General features: G+C 46.7%; 1 protein-coding gene across 1 annotated transcript in view; it reads left to right on the top strand.

Moving 5' to 3' along the window:
- Window positions 1-20503, top strand: part of ATG14 (autophagy related 14) — a 1873818-nt gene that overhangs the window by 478124 nt on the left and 1375191 nt on the right. Inside the window, exon 3 of the mRNA XM_069637604.1 lies at window positions 12520-12562. Coding sequence (XP_069493705.1) covers window positions 12520-12562 — 43 coding nt within the window. The remainder of the gene's footprint in view (window positions 1-12519; window positions 12563-20503) is intronic.

Below are 20503 nucleotides of genomic sequence, written 5' to 3'. Positions count from 1 at the left end.
TACGTGGAGGTCGACGCACACCTTCACAAGAGTCTACTGCGTCGATCGGGACTCCAGGGAGGAGTCCAGGGTCGGCCAAGCGGTACTGCTCAACCTGTTCGCTTAAGGTGAGCCTGGTGAGGAGGTAAGAAATGCTTAATGTTGAGTTGTTGTATTGTTTAATGTTGAGCCTGTTGCCACCTCCCGTGGTTGTGCATGTGTATACTGCTATGTATTGTTTTATTCATGAGCATGTGAATCCATGCCAGACCCCATGCTGGAGAAGGAACAAGTTACTTACTTGTAACTGTTGTTCTCCAGCATGGGTCTGGCATGGATTCACATGCGAACCCTCCCACCTACCCCTCTGCGGCTCTTCACTGGGTCATACTGCCACTTGGCGTGCTACCAAATCTGAGGATGGCTGCCGGAGGCCGGGCTTAGGGAGAGGGCAGTTATTGGCTGGGGGCAGTATGACCCAGAGATCAGTGATTGGTTACTACTAAGAAAGACAGATCAGAAACTAAACTGATACTGATTTTTTTCTTTACCGAGGATTCCCAGCCTGGCGACGGGGAATATTCATGAGCATGTGAATCCATGCTGGAGAACAACAGTTACAGGTAAGTAACTTGTTCCTTCCTGTTTCGCCTCCAGTCACCTTCCAAATTTTGTTCCACCCATTTCCACGCATCTCGGGGATCCGTGAAGTGAAATGTGGTGCCTTTGTGGTATATTTTTAGTTGTGCCAGCAACAACCGGCGATATTTTGCCTTAAAGGACTGTAAATGTTTCTTGAGCTGGGAAGGACTGTCTGGCGCGTTGCACCGCTCTGGTGTAATCTGGAAAGAATGTGATGCAGGATCCATTGTATGTGATTGATCCTTTGGACCGGACAATTTGCAGCAGTGCATCACGGTCCCTGTAGTTCAACAACTTGGAGATGACCATGCGCATTCAGGCGCCTGGAGTAGGCCTTCCTGTTGGCATGCGGTGTGCCCGCTCGATGGCAAAGAAGTTTGACAATGTCTTAGGTGCAAACATGTCCGCCAACCATTGTTCTAGGAATAGTTTCATATTTGGGCCTTCAGCTATCTCCAGCAGAACCAGGATGCGAATGTTGTTTCTCTGCGATCTTCCCTCTCCTTTGTCCACCCGCTCCTCCATTGTCTTCAGACGAGCCAATACTTCATGATACGGAAGCTGTCTTCTGTACCTGATGAGCATTGTTCAGCTTCCCCAGTACGAAAGGACAGTTTCTCGATCGTGGCGTAGGAGGGACAGGTCTGCACTAATGCCGTCCATTTTCTTTTCCATCGTGGTGCGGGAGTTAGTGATGGCATTCATGACGTCCTTCAGAGAAATAGTTCCTTCTGTGTCCGCCGTATCACTTTTCAATGTTTGTCCGCCGGTAGTAGTCTTTGAGGGCGTTGCAAACTGTTCCATCTTGCTTTGGGTAGATGCCTTTTTGGGTTTGTCCTTGACCACGTTGAATCTGATCTCAAAGGTGTCCTGCCAGTTAGATAGCTCACAGCAAAAGTGGGATGTTAGGGGTAACAGGTGCAGCCCCGTCTCAGCGGTGGAATAATCTGTTATTGGGAGATGTCGGTAGTACAGCGGGGTATTGGTGTTGATCCCGCAGCCTCCTGACCCGGGTCCACCACAGGGTTCCTGTTCAGCATGACAAAGGGAGTGTGGCGTGATCAAATTGCCTGGTCCCAGCGAGGGCCACCATAAGATGTAAAAGCAACACAAAAAGGAGGGGGGATTTTGGACCCCCTAGGGCGTCTGCCAGTTTTTTTTCCTTCTGAGGAGTGGGTGTGTTGGAGGAGTGACCTCAGGGACCCACATATCACACCCTGATGACAGGTAAATCAACTTCGCTGCAGGCCTCCGGATGTGCAAGGAGTCTCAGCGTGTGTCACTAGGTTACCGAAGGTCTCAAGCAGGGAAAAGTCACTTCCAGGTGGGTGCACCAGGTGTTATGACAGTGGTGGTTTTGTAATTCTTTCATAGGCTCAGCGAGACCCCCCGCTCGCCCCCTCACAACGTCGGTTCGAGTCAGAGACAGTTCAGCTCCTGTGGACCTTAAGGGGAGTGGTGTCCGCACAGCAGACCAGGGATCTTGGCAAAGAGCTACTCCAACTTCTAGCGTGCATGCAGCTCACTCGTTGCATCCAGTGTCGGCAGCGGCTACCCTATTCACAGATGCCCCCCACCAGCACTAGTGGGCCACTAAAAGTCTTACCACCTCTGCCCAGGTAATGCCCCCCTGTCCGCCCACAATTGTATATCTATATATTGGCGACGGCCTATGTCCCACAGAAGGTTCTGGTGCGTTCTCAGGGCACCAGGCAAGCAGCCGGATGCATGATGTCTGTGCCACCCATAGGTGGGTGCACCAGCTGTTACATTAGTGGGTCTGCACTTTACAATGTCTTCACACGCCGGGCCACCTACCTCAACACAACGTTGGTTCAAGCCGGCAAAGGTACAGTTCCTGCAAGCCCCAGGGGAATGGGTGCCAGCACGGAAGACCGGGGGCCTCTGCGCAGAGCTATTCTGGTTTCCAATGTGCGTGTGGAGTGCCCCGCCGCGTCACGTTTCTGCAAAAGACCACACTACCTGCAAACGCTCCCCAACAGTTCTAGAGGAGCATCGATGATCTCACCATCTCAACCCAGGCAGTGTCATCCCACAGACCCACAGTTATGTGTCCATGTCTTGGCAAGAGTCTTCTTACCACAGGATGTTGCATTCCGTTTTCAAGGCCCGAGCACTAGGTAAGCGACAGGATGCGTTATGTTCATACCATCTTTGTCGTGTGTTGTGCTGCACTGTAGCAGGAGATGTTCCTGTTATTGGTGTCTTCACGCTATTAGATCTGGGCTATTTCTTCAAAGCAGATAGCGGTGACCTGCAGAAGTCGGGTAGCCTAGTTTGGTCCCCACCCAGGTCCAAGTTGGGTGATGAACTTCCTAGACAGTGAGGAAGAGAGGGTGAGTCCAGCCCTGTACGCCGTGGCAAGGGTGCTTCTATCCAGGTAGCGTCAACACAGATACAGGTTTGCTGAGGAGGCAATCTAACTGAGTAGAGGGGCCTTGGGCGGGCACATGCCTTGCATTCTTTTGAAGGGGATTATTACTGCAGCCGTATATGTCTACCCTTATGGATATGGTGAAGTAACAGCTGTGCGTTGTTACAGTACTTGATGGCGTATATTTGCAAGTTATTGCAGCATAACTGTGAAGCTGTCCCTGAAAATCAGGATCCGACACTGACTCACCAGCCGTATGCTCTGGAGTTCATATTCCATTGGAAGCTTCAGCTGTGATTTTCCATTTCGTCCTGGCGTGCCTGGCTTGTGCTCTTAAACCGCTTACTTAGCGTAGCACCGCGTGGGGGGGAGGGCCCTCAGAGTTCCAGAGGTCAATAAAGCTGTTGCAGGGTTCCAGTGGGATGCGCACCGTGATTTTAATTATCAGCCGGCATAGGAGCTCAGATTAATAGTTATGGCCCCTCACTCGGTGCCGAGGGAGCTCAGACCCGGTGGTGCCCTTTCACCAGGTCTGTACATTTGGTACCGCCATAGATCGCAGCCCCTGCTGCGTCGAGATGGTGTCAGCTCCTTCCAATCGCTCCCACGCCTTCACAGTCAGTAGCGCTACACCAGCGTCCCGTGATCGCCCAGGAAGGTTAGCGCTCACCCATAGCAAGCAGGTGGTTGATGCGTCGGACCCACGGTTCCACTGCATAGAAAGTGCAGATCGATGGCTCCCGGCTCTGTATATGCGGCTTCGGGCAGTCTCCCGTCCTATGTGATCACTGCAACGCGGCTTCTTCTCCCAGTCAGTCTTCGGCCAGCGGCCATTTCTGCAATGCTCTCCGCGTCTTCGTGGCAGCCGCTCCGCGCCCAATTTCTTGGCCAGGAGCTAGGTTCCACAGGTCGCATTTCGCCCGACGACTCCCTGCTCATTCGCGTCTCGGCAAGTATGTTTTCTCTGTATTCCGCCACTGATAACAGGATATTAGTACAGGATATTGATGGAGGCCACGGGAGCTCTCAAGGACTCAAGTCCTCATTGCTTTCCGGCTTCAGAACGTGCCAGGAGTCTGCTGCTTGATGGGCGAACCAGCTTGCCCTTTATATGTAAAAGAGATCAGGACTGTGCGTCATATCTGCTATTTGGGAGGTTAAGGCCTTAGCTTTACAGCGTCAGTCTGTTTGTTGACCATACCATATTGTATATGCAAACTTCTAAGGGACAAGTGTTGTCTGTGTTCAATAGCTGTGTCCATTATATTAACTGGGCTTTCTTTCATTGAAGGGATAAAGCATGTCCCTTGCTTCTACACAATCTTAAAAGTGCGAGTGCTAATGGCGTCTATTGGTGTTCCTGTCCTTTGACTGCTTATCAGATGTAAATGGTGTGAAGGCTGTTATTGCCTCTGCTGTATGCCGTTTAAGACAGGCAGTTACCACTTGCGGTTTGGTTCTTTGCTGGGACAGGAAGCTACGATTTCCGGGCCTCTTGCAGTATTTTCTGGAGCAAGTGTCTGCATCTGTTCTTTATTTAAAGCACGTGCATTAATTATTCAAGGAACTATATTTTCTGACGCAGGTGTCTGCGTCTGCTTCTTGTCGAAAGCCTGTGCATTATTGGAAATCATGTGTGTTCTTTGCCGATCATCAACGTGCTCAGCGTCTCGGGACAAGAACTAGTAAGTTACCCGAACGGATCCCTTCCCCTCCTGTTAACACATTGGTACTCCTATTATCAGAACCAGTGCTAGCCAAGATGGGACATCAACTTTAGGGAATCTCTTATCGGTGGCCGCGTTAAGAGCTAACCGGTTAGCCCTCGTAAACAAACTTAAACGGACAAACTTGGATGCTCTCTGTGAGCCCTCAAGGGAGAATAACCAACTATGTACCAATAACAGGACTTCCTTCTTGTTCAATATACTGTTCAATATACTGACACCTATAATAGAAGAACCTTCAGTGCCACTTAACCATCATGGTGGGGCACCAATAGCTCAAGTTCCGACACTGTGTCCTTCTGGGACAAAGCCTCCGAACCAAGAACCTGTATCTTCCCATGACAGCCAACAAGAACCATGGCTCCAATGACAAAGGTATGGCTTTAGATACTACTATTCATAGCGCTTCCACCTCATGTACAACTATCAAGGAACCCCTTCCTCCCAGACTTGCCAATTTAGAGAACACAGCAAAGGGAAAAAATAACTCCTCAAAAAAGGACACAAAGTTACAAAATCGCCCTCCTGAACACAGGGTCCCTAAATAAACATGCCCGCGATCTTCATGACCTCATGGTGGATAGTAATCTTGATCTTCTGTGCATCACGGAAACCGGGATTCAGGACACAGGTAGCCCTACGAACCCACCTGGTGGTTTCAACAGGTTTTTCCTTCTTTTGCACCAATCGTGCTCAAGGATAAGGTGGTGGGGTGGCAATCATTTCCAAAACGGAGTTAGGACTCTTTCCTGCCTCACTGTCATGTCTTGGCTGTGAAATCCTACACGTCAAAATAACCCCGACTAATAACTGTATTAACATTGTTCTAATATACAGGCCACCCACTTACCCACTTCAATGCCTAACTTAAATGAAGAAGTCATAAAGATACTAAACGGTCTTTCGAGCTTTAATACCGCTACCCATTTCTTGGGGCCCTTGAATCGCTGGAGAGGAAACAAACAAGATAAAGAAGCAATTGAGTTAGAATCTGCCCTGAATATCGTAGATCACGAGGTCCAGAACAGCGAACTAACTACAGATAAAAACAACATACTGCACTGGATAGTGACAAGAAGCTCATAGCCAATATCAACCAGACCACCCCATGTATATGGTCGGACCACTATGTCATCAACTTTACTATCCAAATTATAGATCCCCTCCCCAAATTTAACAACCAGACCAAAACGGTCTTTAGTAGGAATTTTAATAAGCTACTGCCCCAAGATCTTCAACTTTGTCTAGATACCATCATGACCAATACACGTACCTATGACCTAGCTGATTGCACAGTGGCTTCTTTTTCCAACATATTTACTGAAATGATGGACTGAATGGCACCCCTTAAATCCAAACTGGTTAGGGACAACATAGGACACCAAACCTGCTTTACTCCAGATCTCGGAGCTCTCAAAAGACAAAAACGCACCCTAGGATCATAATGGCTAAAACATCTTTCTGAGGAATCCAGAATAGCCTGGAAAGGAGGTCGATAAACTATAAATATCACAAATACTGCACACTAAAAAGTACTTCAACACCCAGATCCAACTATCTTCCAATGGTACAGGAAAGCTGTTCGAGATTTTGAAACTACTTGAAAAACCGAAGGGTTCCCAAACTTCTTTTTAACCCACTAGCCTAGACTGCTCTGTGGTCCAGGCTGCCTTCGAAGCTAAAATTGTCAATACAAGAACAAAATAATAAATGCCCAGAGTAGTGCCGCCATACAGAAGGACCAGGCATTCACGCAGATTTCTTTCACAGATATGCTCAAGTCAGTTACTCCCCTTCCAAAAAAGCCTAGCATAGACCCAAAAAGAACCAAGTAATTTGAGATCAATAACCAATTGCCAGTTTCTCCTCAAAATCCTAGACAGATTTGCCACTTCCCAGCTCCAAGCCTTTGTGGAGTGTAATAACATCCTCCATAACCGACATTCGGGCTTCCGACCATTCTGTAGTACTGAGACAGCTCTTGTGGACCTTCAGTCCCACATGTTAAAAATCATGGATGAGGGGAAATCGGGGATGTTGATTTTGTTGGATCTTTCCGCAGCTTTTGATTTGATAGACCATGAATGTCTCTTGCTTTCCCTGAGTGATCTTGGCCAATGCTCTAAAGAATCTGTTGGCTGGTTCCACTCCTTCCTCTCAAAAGAAAGTCTAGAATTCAGTGTGGACCAGTCTTTTCCCCTTCAGCTCCTATCATATGCAGGGTGCCCCAAGGCGCATCCATCTCGCCCATGCTCTTCATTCTTTATATCAGATCGCTGTGCACTCTCCTAGACCATTTCTGTGCAATTTTTACAAACTATGCAGATGACACCCAAGTAGCCATGGAAATTAGTGATGATCATTCCAAAGACTCGACCACCTTATCCAACATTTACAGTCAAATTGAAAGATGGATGTCAGAGAACTGGCTATGTCTACAGCAGCAAAAGTGAACTTCTGATCTTTGGCTCTCAACAGGCCTGTGGCAAACTCTGCTCAGACTATAAAGGCTTCCGAATAAGAGACCATGAAATCCAAGTCCAACACAAGGAAAAAACCTAGGAATTCAATTGCAGGCCTCTTTAAATGCAGATGCCCACGTAAATTACATAAATCAAGCCTGCAACTACTATCTACGCCTCCTCGGGAATAGCCATCCCTATATCACAGAAAAGAATTGCGCAACCATCGCTCCAGCAACTATCCTGACCAGACTTGATTAACTCACTATTAAGTGGAGCCTCACTTTTCAATCTTAAGAAGTGCCAGATCATTGAAAACAATGCTGTGCATATTATTAACAATATCTTCAGAAGAATTCACGTATCGGATCACAGAAGAAACCTCCACTGGTTACCAATACAGGAACGCATTTGTTTCAAAATGGGCACCATAGTTCATTGCTGCGTCTTTGGCACAGCCCCTGAATACCTCAAACCATTGGTTCCCCTGTATCTTCCCCACCAGAAACCTTTGTTCATCCAACCAAGGTCAAATACAGGGCCCAAGGGCCAAACGCAATAAAGGTCTAGGAAGATTGTTCCCCGCCAAAGCTGCCTCTTTCTGCAACACACTGCCACTCGTACTCCAACTAGAACCCGATATAAAATCCTTCGGTTTATAGTGACATTTTCAAATGTCACATTTTTTAAATGCCATTTTGTCGACACATTTTTTTTATTTTCTTTTTTAAATGGGGGGGTTCCCCCTAACCCCTCATTTTTTGGACACTTTTTTTAACAACGAAACAAAAATAAAACATAATCAAAAATAATACATTCAGAATTTTTTTTCTGAATTTTTTTTGTTGACAAAATGGCATTTCGAAAATGTGTTTTCGAAAATTTAACTGGATACCAAATCCTTCATGAAATCATTGAAAACCTTTCTTTTTAAATGAATTAAGCACCTAACACAACCTCCCCCTTAGGGTTAACTGTCCTGTCTCTGTGTTTTGTCCCATTGTGTTTTTGTTTGCGCCCTGATGCCTGCGTGCTCCCGGCGCAGTACAAATAGATACATAAATGTTGGTGCTTCTTCAGCCTCATTCTTTGTTATTTGTATTCCTCAGGTTGATGCTCGAGCGATAGCGAGAAGGGGAATCCCCACCTATACCTGATTATTGTGGTCCCATAGCCACATTGTTCATTGCTTACATTCCCTTCTCTTGAGCAGAATTGATGAGGATCGGTCTTGATAAATGCAGATAGTGGGCCCTTCAAAATGCCTTTTGCAAGATGGTGACTGTGAGGGCTGTTGCTGCTGGTGCTGCGGCCTGAAGGGTATCTGCGCCTGTGCAGCAGAGATGGATAGCAGGGTTGATCAGATCATGGGCGGTGCTGACTCGGCTTGGGACTGTTCTGTGCTGCCGCACCCAGTGTCTTTGGCGGTCACACTGGTGGTGGCTGTCATCCCCTGCAGAGGTCTCGCTGGTTTAAGGGCAGAGCGTGAGCATCAGATGCTGTGGGAGTCTGCCTGAGGGTGCTTGGTTGTGCCTCCCATTACACTGGCGTGGTCTGTGCGGTCGCATTGGTTGTTCATCAGGCTGGAGGCCCCCATGTGAGTTTGGCGGGAGGACACTCATTTCCCGGTGATATCGGAGCTGTGCTTGTTGGAGAAATGTTTGCATGCTGGCTGTGGCTTGTGAGCAGAGTTCAGGCTGCGGGCTACCCTCCTCTCATGCAACATCTTTTGTGACTGACTGTGCTAGGTTGAACTTTCTTTGGGACTTTTTTAGACTGTCATTAAGCCCATATTTGTTAGCTGCAACATCAGTTTTGGGCTGTCCTTTAAAATCTGCTTTCTTTCAGTGTTATATATATATATTTATTTTTTGTCCGTTTGGTGGCATGATTTTGTCTGGTAACTATTCCTCAAGATCCTTCACTTTAATTTTTCTGGCTCCTCGGATCACCCACTCATTTTCCTTGTTGCTGGGTTTTCTTTGTTTCTTCTCCTCACTTTGTATCCTGTTATTTCATATTAAATTGTGTAAAGCGCCTTAGCGTAACGCGCTAAAGAAGAAAAAGCAAATGCAAAATGGAAGTCCCTTTCAGCCTTGCTTGTGATAAGATCTCGGTCTTCTCTCTAAAAAAAATAAGGACACTTTGCCAATATTTATCGTTTGGGGTGTCTCTTCCACTTGATCTAATCTTGTTTTCGGCTTCGTTATACAGGCTTGATGGTCTCCACATAGAGATTTCATGATTTAATTTCTTCCAATAACAATTTTATGTCGGAGGTCACTGCTGCTTCTTTTTGTGGCTGATATTGGGAGAGTGCTAGGACTCCATAGCCATCCTCGGTCATCTTGGGAGCAACCTTTGGAATAGTTGGAGGGAGGCTAATGTCACCTTGGAGGACATCTAAAGATGGGCATCCAATGTCGACGGAAAAGGCCCTGTAACCTGCCCTCCTGGGGCAGCCTATGGACTTGGGGGTTCCCCTCCCCAATCTCAGGACATGCAGCAGGTTCCTTCGTTTTGTATTCTCTTCTGTTCTTGAAGTACTTTTGTGTTTTGTGTCGCAGGAGTTTCTACGCCCCGCATGGCAGAAGGCTAAGTCCAATTAGCGACCCTCTGTGGGCATTGATCCCTCTAGCGGGAGATTGATTAGAATCATGATCGGGTCTACTAACACATCACGCTGTTGGGGGGGAGGGGTGTGATCCTAGCTTTGCACACCCTGTCTGAACTTCTTGCAATCAATCTATGGTCTGGATACTGGTTCTTTACTGCCACCATCCTCCTTCGAGGCAAAGGTTTTCTTTCCTAGGCCCCTCTGCTTTGGGTTTTATAGCCATGCTCCACCCTGCCCATACGATGCTGCCACTACTGTGCTCCACAACGGTGACTGTGACCACTTATGCAACGATTAACTGCTCAACCTTTATGATCTTATGATCTTATTCTTGTTGCCGGGACGCTTGGCTCACTCCCTCAGCCTCATGCGTTGGTTCCAACCCGCAATGCAATGCGTGTCCCCTCCACTTCGTCTGTTACTCACCTGGAGCATGCTGGGTAGAGGGGAAAACCTTTGTTAGCGCATTTCGCACACTTACAGGGAGGTCTGTGCCTGCCGTTCTCCTGTCACTAATCTTGGGATTACTGTGGTGTTTTCCACCTGGCGCTCCTCAGGGTGCAGCAGCATCACGCCAAGCGTTCTCCCCCCCCCCCCACCCGCAGAGGCCTTTTCTTACTGCAGCTTCGGGGAAGCTTCTATGCCGTATACACTGTCCTGCAGGCTGCTTGGGGTCTGACGACGGATGGAGGGAGCATTGGGGGGAATAACGTCTCCAATATAACGTATTTCAGTGCAGCATGAGGGGTCCTTGAGCAACGAGATGATCACTCAGTGATGCACCCCCTAATGGTCTCTGGAGATCTTATTTTTAATAGAAATGCATCCTTGACTTTAAAATAGTGGACTCTATTCTGAGTATTTGGGACCAGGCATTTTGATGTTTTGAACTTTGTAAATAATATACCTGGTGTTCTCAATCAATTTGATCCCCTGTCACTCTAAGCGATCTGGAGTAATGTGCTAATGAGGGTTTCAACGTATTCTTCAAGATCAATGTAATTGATTTTCATTGTAATACCTCAAATGCGAACATTATTCCTTTGTAATCGCTTTCCTTGATCATCTTTTTTTTGCTGGGTTGTTCTTGTTTCAATTTCTTCACCTCCGTACACTGAAAGCTTGGATTCATTGAAATACACTTCTCAGATGGTGTTTTCAACCTCGCAAGTCCTAGTATAGACATTTTTGACTCTTGGGATTGTAACCCTCAATGTGGCTGTAAGTGTACTTTAGCATTAAATGTGGACTTGCGCCCTCAAGGTGCTGGAGTATTTTTTTACAAGGTGGGATAATACATCACTTTCTTATACATGTAGATATTCAGTCTCCTGAGGCTTGTTTAAATTCTGAAAATGCACGAGTTAACTTTCAATATCCACTACTCTTCTTTGCTGTGGAAGATTTTCTATTGAGGCAGGAAACCTCTAGACATTTTTGGTTCATTTAGAAATTGAACAGTCGTTCAAGGTCTAACTTTACAGTGTTTTCAATGTTACTCTATTAGAGATGGATCAAAGGACACAACATTGAAGGGGTAAACTACAGTGTAGCTACAACTGCTCCTCCACCTCCTGTGGATCCAGAGGTTGCACTCTTATCTGCCGTCGCCACCTCTCCCAGCCAGGCTAAGCTCTCCACTCCAGCTGTATGTTTTCCCGGGTCTGCGATCTAGGTCAGTCTTGGGCGCCCACAGTCGGGAGCCTTCTGCCCCACTGCTTCACCTCCAACGGTGCTGGAGATCGAACTCCATCACACCACAGGCTTTTCGCGACTGGAACTCGCTGGCTCAAGCATGCCTTCCTCTTCAGCCACAATTTCCCTCAGATCCACAGGCAGTCAGTGGAGTGAGTTCACTATCTTCTCTGCTGCACCATTCTTCTCTCTTATAGGAAGAACAGTTTTCTGTGTCTCCCATTATGTGTTCTGCTGCTCCAGTCAGATGTCTAGAGAGTATATTGGGATCAAGTGAGGTGTTTAAGTCGCAGAGATCCTAAAGCTTAGGCAGCCAACTTGCACCCTGCTTGGTCGTGCGTCCATCATGACATCCTAAATGTGTTTATTTTTTAAATGAAACTGGAAAACCTACTACCATATTTTTTGTAATGTTCCTTTTCTAGCTGCATATGCCTAGCTCATCCCTTTTCTGTCTGCATTACAGTCCTGCAACGAAAACAAAGGTGGGGGGGGGCTAGGGGAAGGGACTATCATGGCCTAGATTCAGTTAGTAATGGAATCACACATTTTTTCCCACCAGTATTTGCATCTGTTTTTTCCTCTAGGGACCTTGTGGGTGTTGAAGTGATTATCTAATACAGTGCAGCGTGCCCTGGAAGGTGAATACTGTTGCTCTACTCTCGTTAAGAACCCAGACATCTGCCAGAGATTACCCCCTTTGGTTGGTTTTTAGAGTGGACAGGGTTCAAACAATGGTTTGGTATGCTGCTGTGGGAGGTGTGTTTTAATCTTTACAGGATCCCATTAAGTTTAATATTGGCTCCACATGAACAGGAGTTTTTGTTTGTTTGTTTCAAGGCTACCTAAATCCTTAAGTCTTTGTCTGAAAAGTGAAACCCATTTCTTTACACCGTTGTTTTCTTGTTAATAGTGCTGTAGATAACTTGTTGATAGTACCAAAGTCTTTGGAAGCCTTTCTGTGTATATGAACTTTAATCTTTGGTTACTTTTTTTCAACAGAGTTATAAAAGCTATTGAAGGGAAGTGGTCGGCTGATAAATTGGTAAGTTAAGGCATAAATTAGTTTGCTAATTAAAATTTGATAATGAAACACTTAATTTGATCAGCAAATTTGTTCTAATATTTTTGTCACCCTAAGTCTTATAAATTGAGCAACAATACTGCATTTTTATGTACCTCTGAAGTAAGACATTAGTGAGATGAGTGTCTGTGTAATATAAAGATTAGCTGCATGAATGGACACAAATAAATACACAGATGTGATAAAAAGGCACTGACTTTTTTCAGTGCAAGGCTCTGTGCAGCCAAATGCAATTGGTGTTGCATAGGACAATGTCCTGAATACTGTATGATTGACCCATCATTTGCTGTGTAAGGAGAAGTCCAGATGTTTTATAAACCAAAAAGGTAACGATGTTAAGGAAAGCCATAGTTTAAGTGCATAGCATGGTGTTGCTGCAGGCAGGGGAATTGTCTTCTTCAGGTAGACAAGATGGCCCTTGCCTGTCTTTAAAAACAAACGTTTCCAGAATAGCGTTAAATACCACTTTCACAAGCGGGCAGGGTCGGAAAATTCTCAAGCCCAAGCCAGGTAGACCCAAGTGCAGCTTTCCAGTCCTGCACGCCAACAAAAGTGGTATTTATCGCTATTAGCACTTTGAACTGCCGTCTGGGGAGCTGATACTTTTTTTGTTAATGCAACTAGGCTTTGTGCAATTCATGCTTTCCTTACAAAGAAATTACGCATATGTCCATGATTGAAAATAACTATTGCCAGGAGCTGGAGGGGGGCCAAGAGGTGCACAGGTGAGTATGGGCATGGAGGCTGGCTGGTTAGCTCTACTGGGCAGGGACACTAGTTGAGGCACTCCTGTGCATACTCTGCCTGGGGCACCGTCTCCAAGGACATTGAAGGTTGGGCAGAGGTACAGCTGGCTGGAATGAAATGGGGGCGGCTACTTGCCTTCCTGACCTTCTGATTGGCCAACTCTCTCCCTCAAGTGCTAATGTTTAATCCCAATCCTGATCACCGGTGTAAGGAAGTGACTCTGATTCCAATGGGACAGAACTACTCCCACAAAGAAATGATTGCGAGGAGTCAGAAATGAAAGTATGACGTAAAGTTGCCACGTTTTTGGTTAAAGACTTTTATTGACATAAACGACATTATTATTCCCATCCTGAACAAACCCTCCGCCAACCCTCTTCTCACTTCTAACTTTCACCCAATCTCGCTTCTCCCCTTCCTATCTAAGCTCCTTGAGTACATAGCCTACTCTCAACTCTCAGCTTTTGTTACAACTCACTCTCTCTTTTCTCCCTTTCAATCTGGATTCCGCCCTAAACACTCCACAGAGACTGCTCTTACTTCCGTGCTCAATTCCCTCCTTACTGCTCATACGCTAAGCAATCTTCTATCCTCATCCTCCTTGACCCGTGTGCTGCCTTTGATACCGTCGATCACCCCTTACTCCTAAGTACTCTTTCCTCTTTTGGCTTTAAAGGCTCCATTCTCACTTGGCTTTCTTCTTACCTCTCCAATCGTTCCTACACAGTCGCCTGGGGGGCCGCACCTCACCCAGCATCCCCTTGGATTATGGTGTCCCCCAAGGCTTGGTACTAGGCCCTTTTCTATTCTCTCTTTGTACCTCCCTTCTCGCTCTCGTCATCTCTTCCTTCGGCATTTCCTACCACTTCTACGCTGATGACACCCAACTCTTTCTCTCCTTCTACTCTTTCTCTCCTGACCTACATCACTCCCTATCTTCCGGCCTTACAGCTATAAAAAACTGGATGTCATCCCATTTTCTCTCCCTTAACAAAGACAAAACGGAAGTTCTCTTCTTTCCTTCTAACACTCTTTCCCCTACTCCTCCTCCTATCCACTTTCCCCCTTCCCATCTCCCTATCTCCACCTCTACTTGCAATCTTGGCATCCACTTCGACTCCTACCTCTCCTTCTCCCACCACATTTCTCTTCCCTCTCGTTCCTGTCGTCCCCATCTCTACAACATCTGCAAGATCCGGTCCTCCCTCACCTTCCACACTTCTAAACTCTTACTCTCTTCCCTCATCTTCTCCCGTCTCTTCTACTGTTCCTCTCTCCTCTTTGGACTCCCTGCCTCTCATCTGACCCCCCTCTCAAATTCATCTACCACTCTTCCATACATACTCTCTGCCTCCTCGGCCCTCGCGACTCTGTTTCCTCCTCACTCTCTCAACTTGGCTGTCTTCCCTTCCCCTCCCAACTTAAATTTCAATTTCTCTGTTTGGTCTTCAAATCTCTCCATGACCTTGCTCCCCCCTATCTCTCTTCTCTCCTCTCCTTCTACACTCCCTCTCGCTCTCTCCGCTCCATCGACCACTTTCTACTTTCTGTACCCCCGTCTCCTTGTGCTGCTTCTCGCTTCTGCTCCTTTCAGCTCCTGGCCCCCCTACATTGGAACTCCTTACCTCTCTGTATCCGCTCCACCGCCACATACACCTCCTTCCGCACCTCCTTGAAAGCCCTTCTTCTCCACTCCCCCCTTCACCCCTACCTTCCCTCCTCCCATCTCCCCTGTCCCCTTACCTCCCCTCCCTTCCTCTCACTTCCACTTGACATTATATCACATAATTGAATCTTGTTCCCCTCTCCCTTCCTTCCTATTTTTACCTCATCTCTAATATCCAAGGAAACTGTTTTACATATTGTTACGCTGGTTTGTCCCATGTTTGTTAACTTGCTTCTTCCATTATTGTATCTTGTTTTATTGTAAAGCGCTTTGGATTAAAGCGCTGTATAAACTTAATAGACATAAACATAATAAACATAAAAGGCCTATCTGACCCTGTTCTAAGAGGAATTTCCCTACCAAAAACGAATCCGTCTGTGTCAGGATGTCAAAATCAAAACCGTCCTCGTGTCCAAATGTTCTGTCCTGACCCTCGTACTACAAACCAAATGAGATGGTGAAAAGTTAAATGTCTTTAACCTAGTGATTGCAAAAAGGGTTCATGTATGATAAATAGAACAGCTCCAACATAAAAGTTCTCCAAGGTAACTGATCCTTGATTCCAGAGGGTGATTTTCTCCCCTGGATTCTTCAATGCTATGTTAATGTTTCTTGGTCTAACAGTTCTTTGTGTCTTTCTTGGCCCACAACAATCCTGTTAGTTAAAAAGCTACTTGGCCTTGTAGTTCCTTCTTTCAAAAAGTTCCTTTTTTTCCAACATATCTTTTTATTAGTACTTTCAACAGTGTACAAACCAAACATTACATAACCAGGATCAGGGAGTAAACAATATAGGGTGCGCGAGGACACGGGGGAGGAAACAGGCCAGTACTACATGACAGTATGGGTGCTCGTAACGACGGGGAGTCGAAGTTGATGGATTCTGCAGAGCTACCTCTGGTGCAGGTTGACGATTAAAGTAGCGGTGCGATAGCGTACGTCCTTTCTATTGACCATTTACTTTCGGGGCTTCCAAAGATGCCCAGTACAGCAAGTTCCATAGAGGTTTCTTGGTCAAATTTCGCCAGCCAGCAGAGGGAAGGAGGTTGCCGGGCCACGCCTGGAAGTTGCTCTGTGTAATCAAGGAAGGGCGCCCAGATTTTGTAGATTTTGCTCCTGTTTCCGTTGCGGAGAACTGTGATTTTCTCTGCGACTGCGATGTCCAAGCATTTGGCCCACCATATGGGATTCACAGGGCCTTTGGGTGTTTCCACAGTCTGGCTAAGGAGATTTTTTCCGCTGTGAGCAGATGAGAACATAGGTCCGCTAGGCTGCCAGTAATAGGTAATCGCCTTTCTCCCGTGCCCCACAGCAGGACAATCCCCAGGTCCCATGGGATAGTCAGGCCTGTGTTTAGTTGGATTTGTTCTAATACTGTTTTCCAGTACTGAGTTGCTTTAGGGAATGACCAGAGGAGGTGGAACAGGGTTCCTGTGGCTGCGCAACCTCTCCAGCATTGTGATGAGTGTTGGGTTGCTTTTATTTAGGATCCCCGGTGTCAGATATCACCTGTAACCCACTTTGATGGTCCCTTCCCTGTTTGTGATGCATTTTGAGCTTTTGTGCATTTGAGTCCAGATTCGGCCCCATTCCTCCATGTTGAGTTCTTTACCGATGTCCGTTTCCCATTTCTGCATATAGTATTCCTTTTTACTGGGATCTGCTTTGTCTAGGAGCTTGTATAGAGTTGATATTTTGTAGGGCTTGCTATTGAGGTGCGTTCTAATGCCGTGAGGTCTCTGCTGCCAGATGCTTTTGTACTGCTGTGGGATAGCTGCGTATAGTGAAATCGTTCTGATTTCGGCACCTGGAATTTTGTTTTACATGCTTCGAACGTTAGGAGGTCCTGGTTAGCAAAGAAGTCTGCTATCTGTTTTAGCCACCCTCTCTCCACTTGTCGAATCCGTTCGGGGGGATACCCGGGTGAATTCAGTGTTATTCCAGATTGCGAATAGGGGGTCCACAGTGCTTTTTGCAGCCCCATCTGCGGGCTGCCTTTTTCCAGTTCTCCGCTGTGTTCCTGGTGGCTTTTAGTGGGCCAGAATTGGGAGGATCTCTGGGCTTTGTGATATGTGGGAGTACGGCTGGGACATGCTGGCTCCAGTCCTCTTCCATTTTCTTCCAGCAAGGTTGATTTGTGGCCGCTTGCCATAAGAAAGCCTGCAACAGCTGTGCTGCAAGGCAATATCGGGCGATGTCTGGAACTCCCACACCACCCGTACCCACTCCCCCGAGCATTATCTGCTTGGCTATCCGCGGTCCCCCTGCAACCACTCCCTCCTAGACATATTTCAAGAGTTTAGTTTGCAGCTTCTGTAGATCCTTTTTAGGGATGTCTATGGGGAGTGCCAGGCAGTGATAGAGTAGCCTTGGGACAAGGTTAATCTTTACGGCTGCGACTCTCCACAGCCATGACGCACCTCATGTGCGTGCCAGCGTTCCAGGTCGCATCGCAGCTCTTTAAATAGAGGGGGGGAGTTTATACGGTATGTGTTCTCAATTTTGCTTGGGATTCGGACTCCCAGGTATTTGAAGTCAGTTTTAGCCCATGGAATTGGGTGCTTGGATGCTAAAGCCTCCCTAAGTTTTCGTGGGATGTTGATTCCTAATGCTGTTGACTTTGCGTAAATGACTTTCAATTCAGATGCGTCCCCGAATGCTTTACTCTCCCGCCCTAAAGCTTCCATGGATTTGTCGGTTTCGGTTATGGTCAGGAGGACGTCATCTGCTTGAAAGGCTTCTTTGTAGGAGGTCCCTTTTACTTCCACCCCATGTATTAGATGGTTGCTCAGGATTCTGCTGGCGAATAGCTCCATGGAAAGTGCGAAGATTAGGGGCGACGGGGGAAGCCCTGTCGCGTGCCTCTGGTAATGAAGATTCTGGGGGATCTGATTCCGTTTATTCTAAGGGTCGTGGTGAGATGTTGGTAGTTGGCTAAAGAACATTTTATGAATTTCGGGCCAAATCCGAAGTGGGCAAAGCTTTCTTGAATGTAACCCCAATCTAGCAGGTCAAATGCTTTGTGTGCATCTAGTAAGATGATCACTAATTCTGCCCCAGTCCTGTTTGCGTGCTCGACTATGTTTAGGGTACGTCTGATGTTATCATGTGTGCTCCGGGCAGGGATGAACCGTGTTTGGTATGGGTGAATCAGATCTGGGAGAACCAGAGCTAGTCTATGTGCGAGAACCTTTGAGAAAATCTTGGCGTCGTTCATTAGCGTAATGGGTCTGTATGATGCACATTGCTCTGGATCTTTTCCGGGTTTTGGGATGAGCACTGTTAGGGACTCTTCAATAGAGGGTGCTATGGAACCTGTGGCAAAAAGAGTTGAAAAGGGAAGCAAGGTGGGTGGGGCCAGAATGTGGGCGAATTTCTTATAGAACAAGGTGGAGAATTTGTCAGGGCCCGGGGCGGCATCTTTTAGGGTTTTTATTGTTTTGACAATTTCAATTAAAGTTATTGGGAGCTCGAGGTGCTTGAGTGAGTGTGAGAGATTAGCTTTTGGCCCTATTGTAGGTACCTGGCCTGTGTTACTTTGTCTGTTGATGCTGCGGACATGATTTCCCTGTGGTGTTCTAGCATTAATTATAGCTTCTCCTTATCTGTAAAGCAGGGCTTACCAGTCGTGGTTCGGAGGATATGCATATTTTTCCGGGTGTGTAATTTATGTTTGTGTGCCAGTAGGCGGTCTGACTTATTGCTGTTTATATACTCATATTGCCTAGTGTATGCTAGTGCCCGTGCTAAAATATCTGCCAGGTGCATCTCTAACGAGGCTTTAGCTTTCTTTAGTTTCTTGCCTACTTTGGTGGATTTCTTTTGGTTGCATTTGCCCTCCAATTCTGTGACCTGTTCTTCCAATCTGGTCTGCTGGATTTGGCTTCACCTCCTTTGTGCAGCTGTGCAGTTCATTGCTACCCCTCGGACTGCTGCCTTCATTTTGTCTCAGATGGTCGCATCAGGGGAGCCCCTTGCTGTATTTTCTTGGAAATAGCGGGTGATTGATTCGGATAGTTCATTGCAGATTGCTGCGTCTGCTAGGATGTGGAAAAAGGTCAGGTGCGCACTCTAGTTCCCAGTGATTTAATCCTGATGTGAGTAATAACAGGGTTAAATCCCAACTAAGTAAAAAAAATAACAGGGTTGAATCCCAGATAAAAATAGCCCCAACAATGTTAAAATATTACCAGGGTTAAATCCCAACTGCTGCAGTTCAAATGCACAATAGTTCTACTCCTCCAAGTACTTTCAAGTCTCAAACTCTCTTACGGGAGGCTGTGTTGGCTGTGTTCCTTTTCAGGTGTTGCTAATTACTTTTTCAATTTCAATCTCAAGGAATTCTGGTTATTGTAGTGATGGCACAAGTGTTTCATTCAGGAGACCAGGAACCAACTCCCCCCTCCAAACACACAAATCTTACCCAAAACTGGGGGAGGCGGGAAAGCCATGACTCTGACTCTCAAGTGGGGGCATAATAACCACGGTGCTGCTGCCTCTGGAGCCTGGGTCTCCTGCAACATTAAGTAGAAAAAGAAGGTCAGGCGCGCACTCTAGTTCCCAGTCATTTAATCCTGATGTGAGGTAAGATTTGTGTGTTTGGAGGGGAGTTGGTTCCTGGACTCCTGATAACCCTGGTAATTTTTGAACATTGTTGGGACTATTTGTATCTGGGATTCAACCCTGTTATTTTTTTAACTTAGTTGGGATTTAACCCTGTTATTACTCACATCAGGATTAAATGACTGGGAACTAGAGTGCACGCCTGACCCTCTTTTTCTGCTAGGATGTGGTCTTGAAATTTCCAGAACCTTTGGGGGGGGGGGCTCTTGGAGACCCTGCACTCGCAGACATGCTATAACTAGGGCATGGTCAGATAATATTCTGCGACCAATCTGCACGTCCTCGAAGCATGGGAATAGAGTGCTAGTTGCTAGTAGTAAGTCCAGTCTAGAGAAACCCTTGTGTACATGTGAATAGAATGTGTAATCACGGACTCCTTCATTGGCAAGCCTCCAGATATATACAGTTCCAGTTTCCCTCGGGAACTCTGCAAACCCTACGGACCGGGCAAAATCTTATCTGGTTGGGGGAGCGTTTTGTTGTTTAATTCTGGAGTCCGATTGAAATCGCCCCCAATCAGAAGGTGCCCCTCAGCAAATGCAGTTATGGTTGGGTAGATATTCTGGAGAAAATGGTTCTGTGCATTATATGGACACTATAGTTATGGGTTGCTCGACCAGAGGGCCCTTGACTAGTAGGAATCGACCTGCTGGGTCTCGCTTGACTGTAATTCCTGTGAGGCGGACCTGGCGACTGATTAGTAGGGCAACTCCCCTCTTCTTCTGGCCTGCCGTAGCAAAAAATCACCTGGCGCTGCGTTTGAAATTGATTTGTTTTTCATCTGGCTCCAGGAGGTGCGTTTCTTGCAAGCAGACAATGTCCGTCGACAGCTGGGCCAGTCTGCGCTCTGCTGATTTGCGTTTGCC

Source organism: Ambystoma mexicanum, chromosome 14 (assembly GCF_040938575.1).
Source record: "Ambystoma mexicanum isolate Mex_15411 chromosome 14, UKY_AmexF1_1, whole genome shotgun sequence".
Lineage (NCBI taxonomy): Eukaryota > Metazoa > Chordata > Amphibia > Caudata > Ambystomatidae > Ambystoma > Ambystoma mexicanum.
This window is presented reverse-complemented; position numbering and strand designations above follow the sequence as displayed.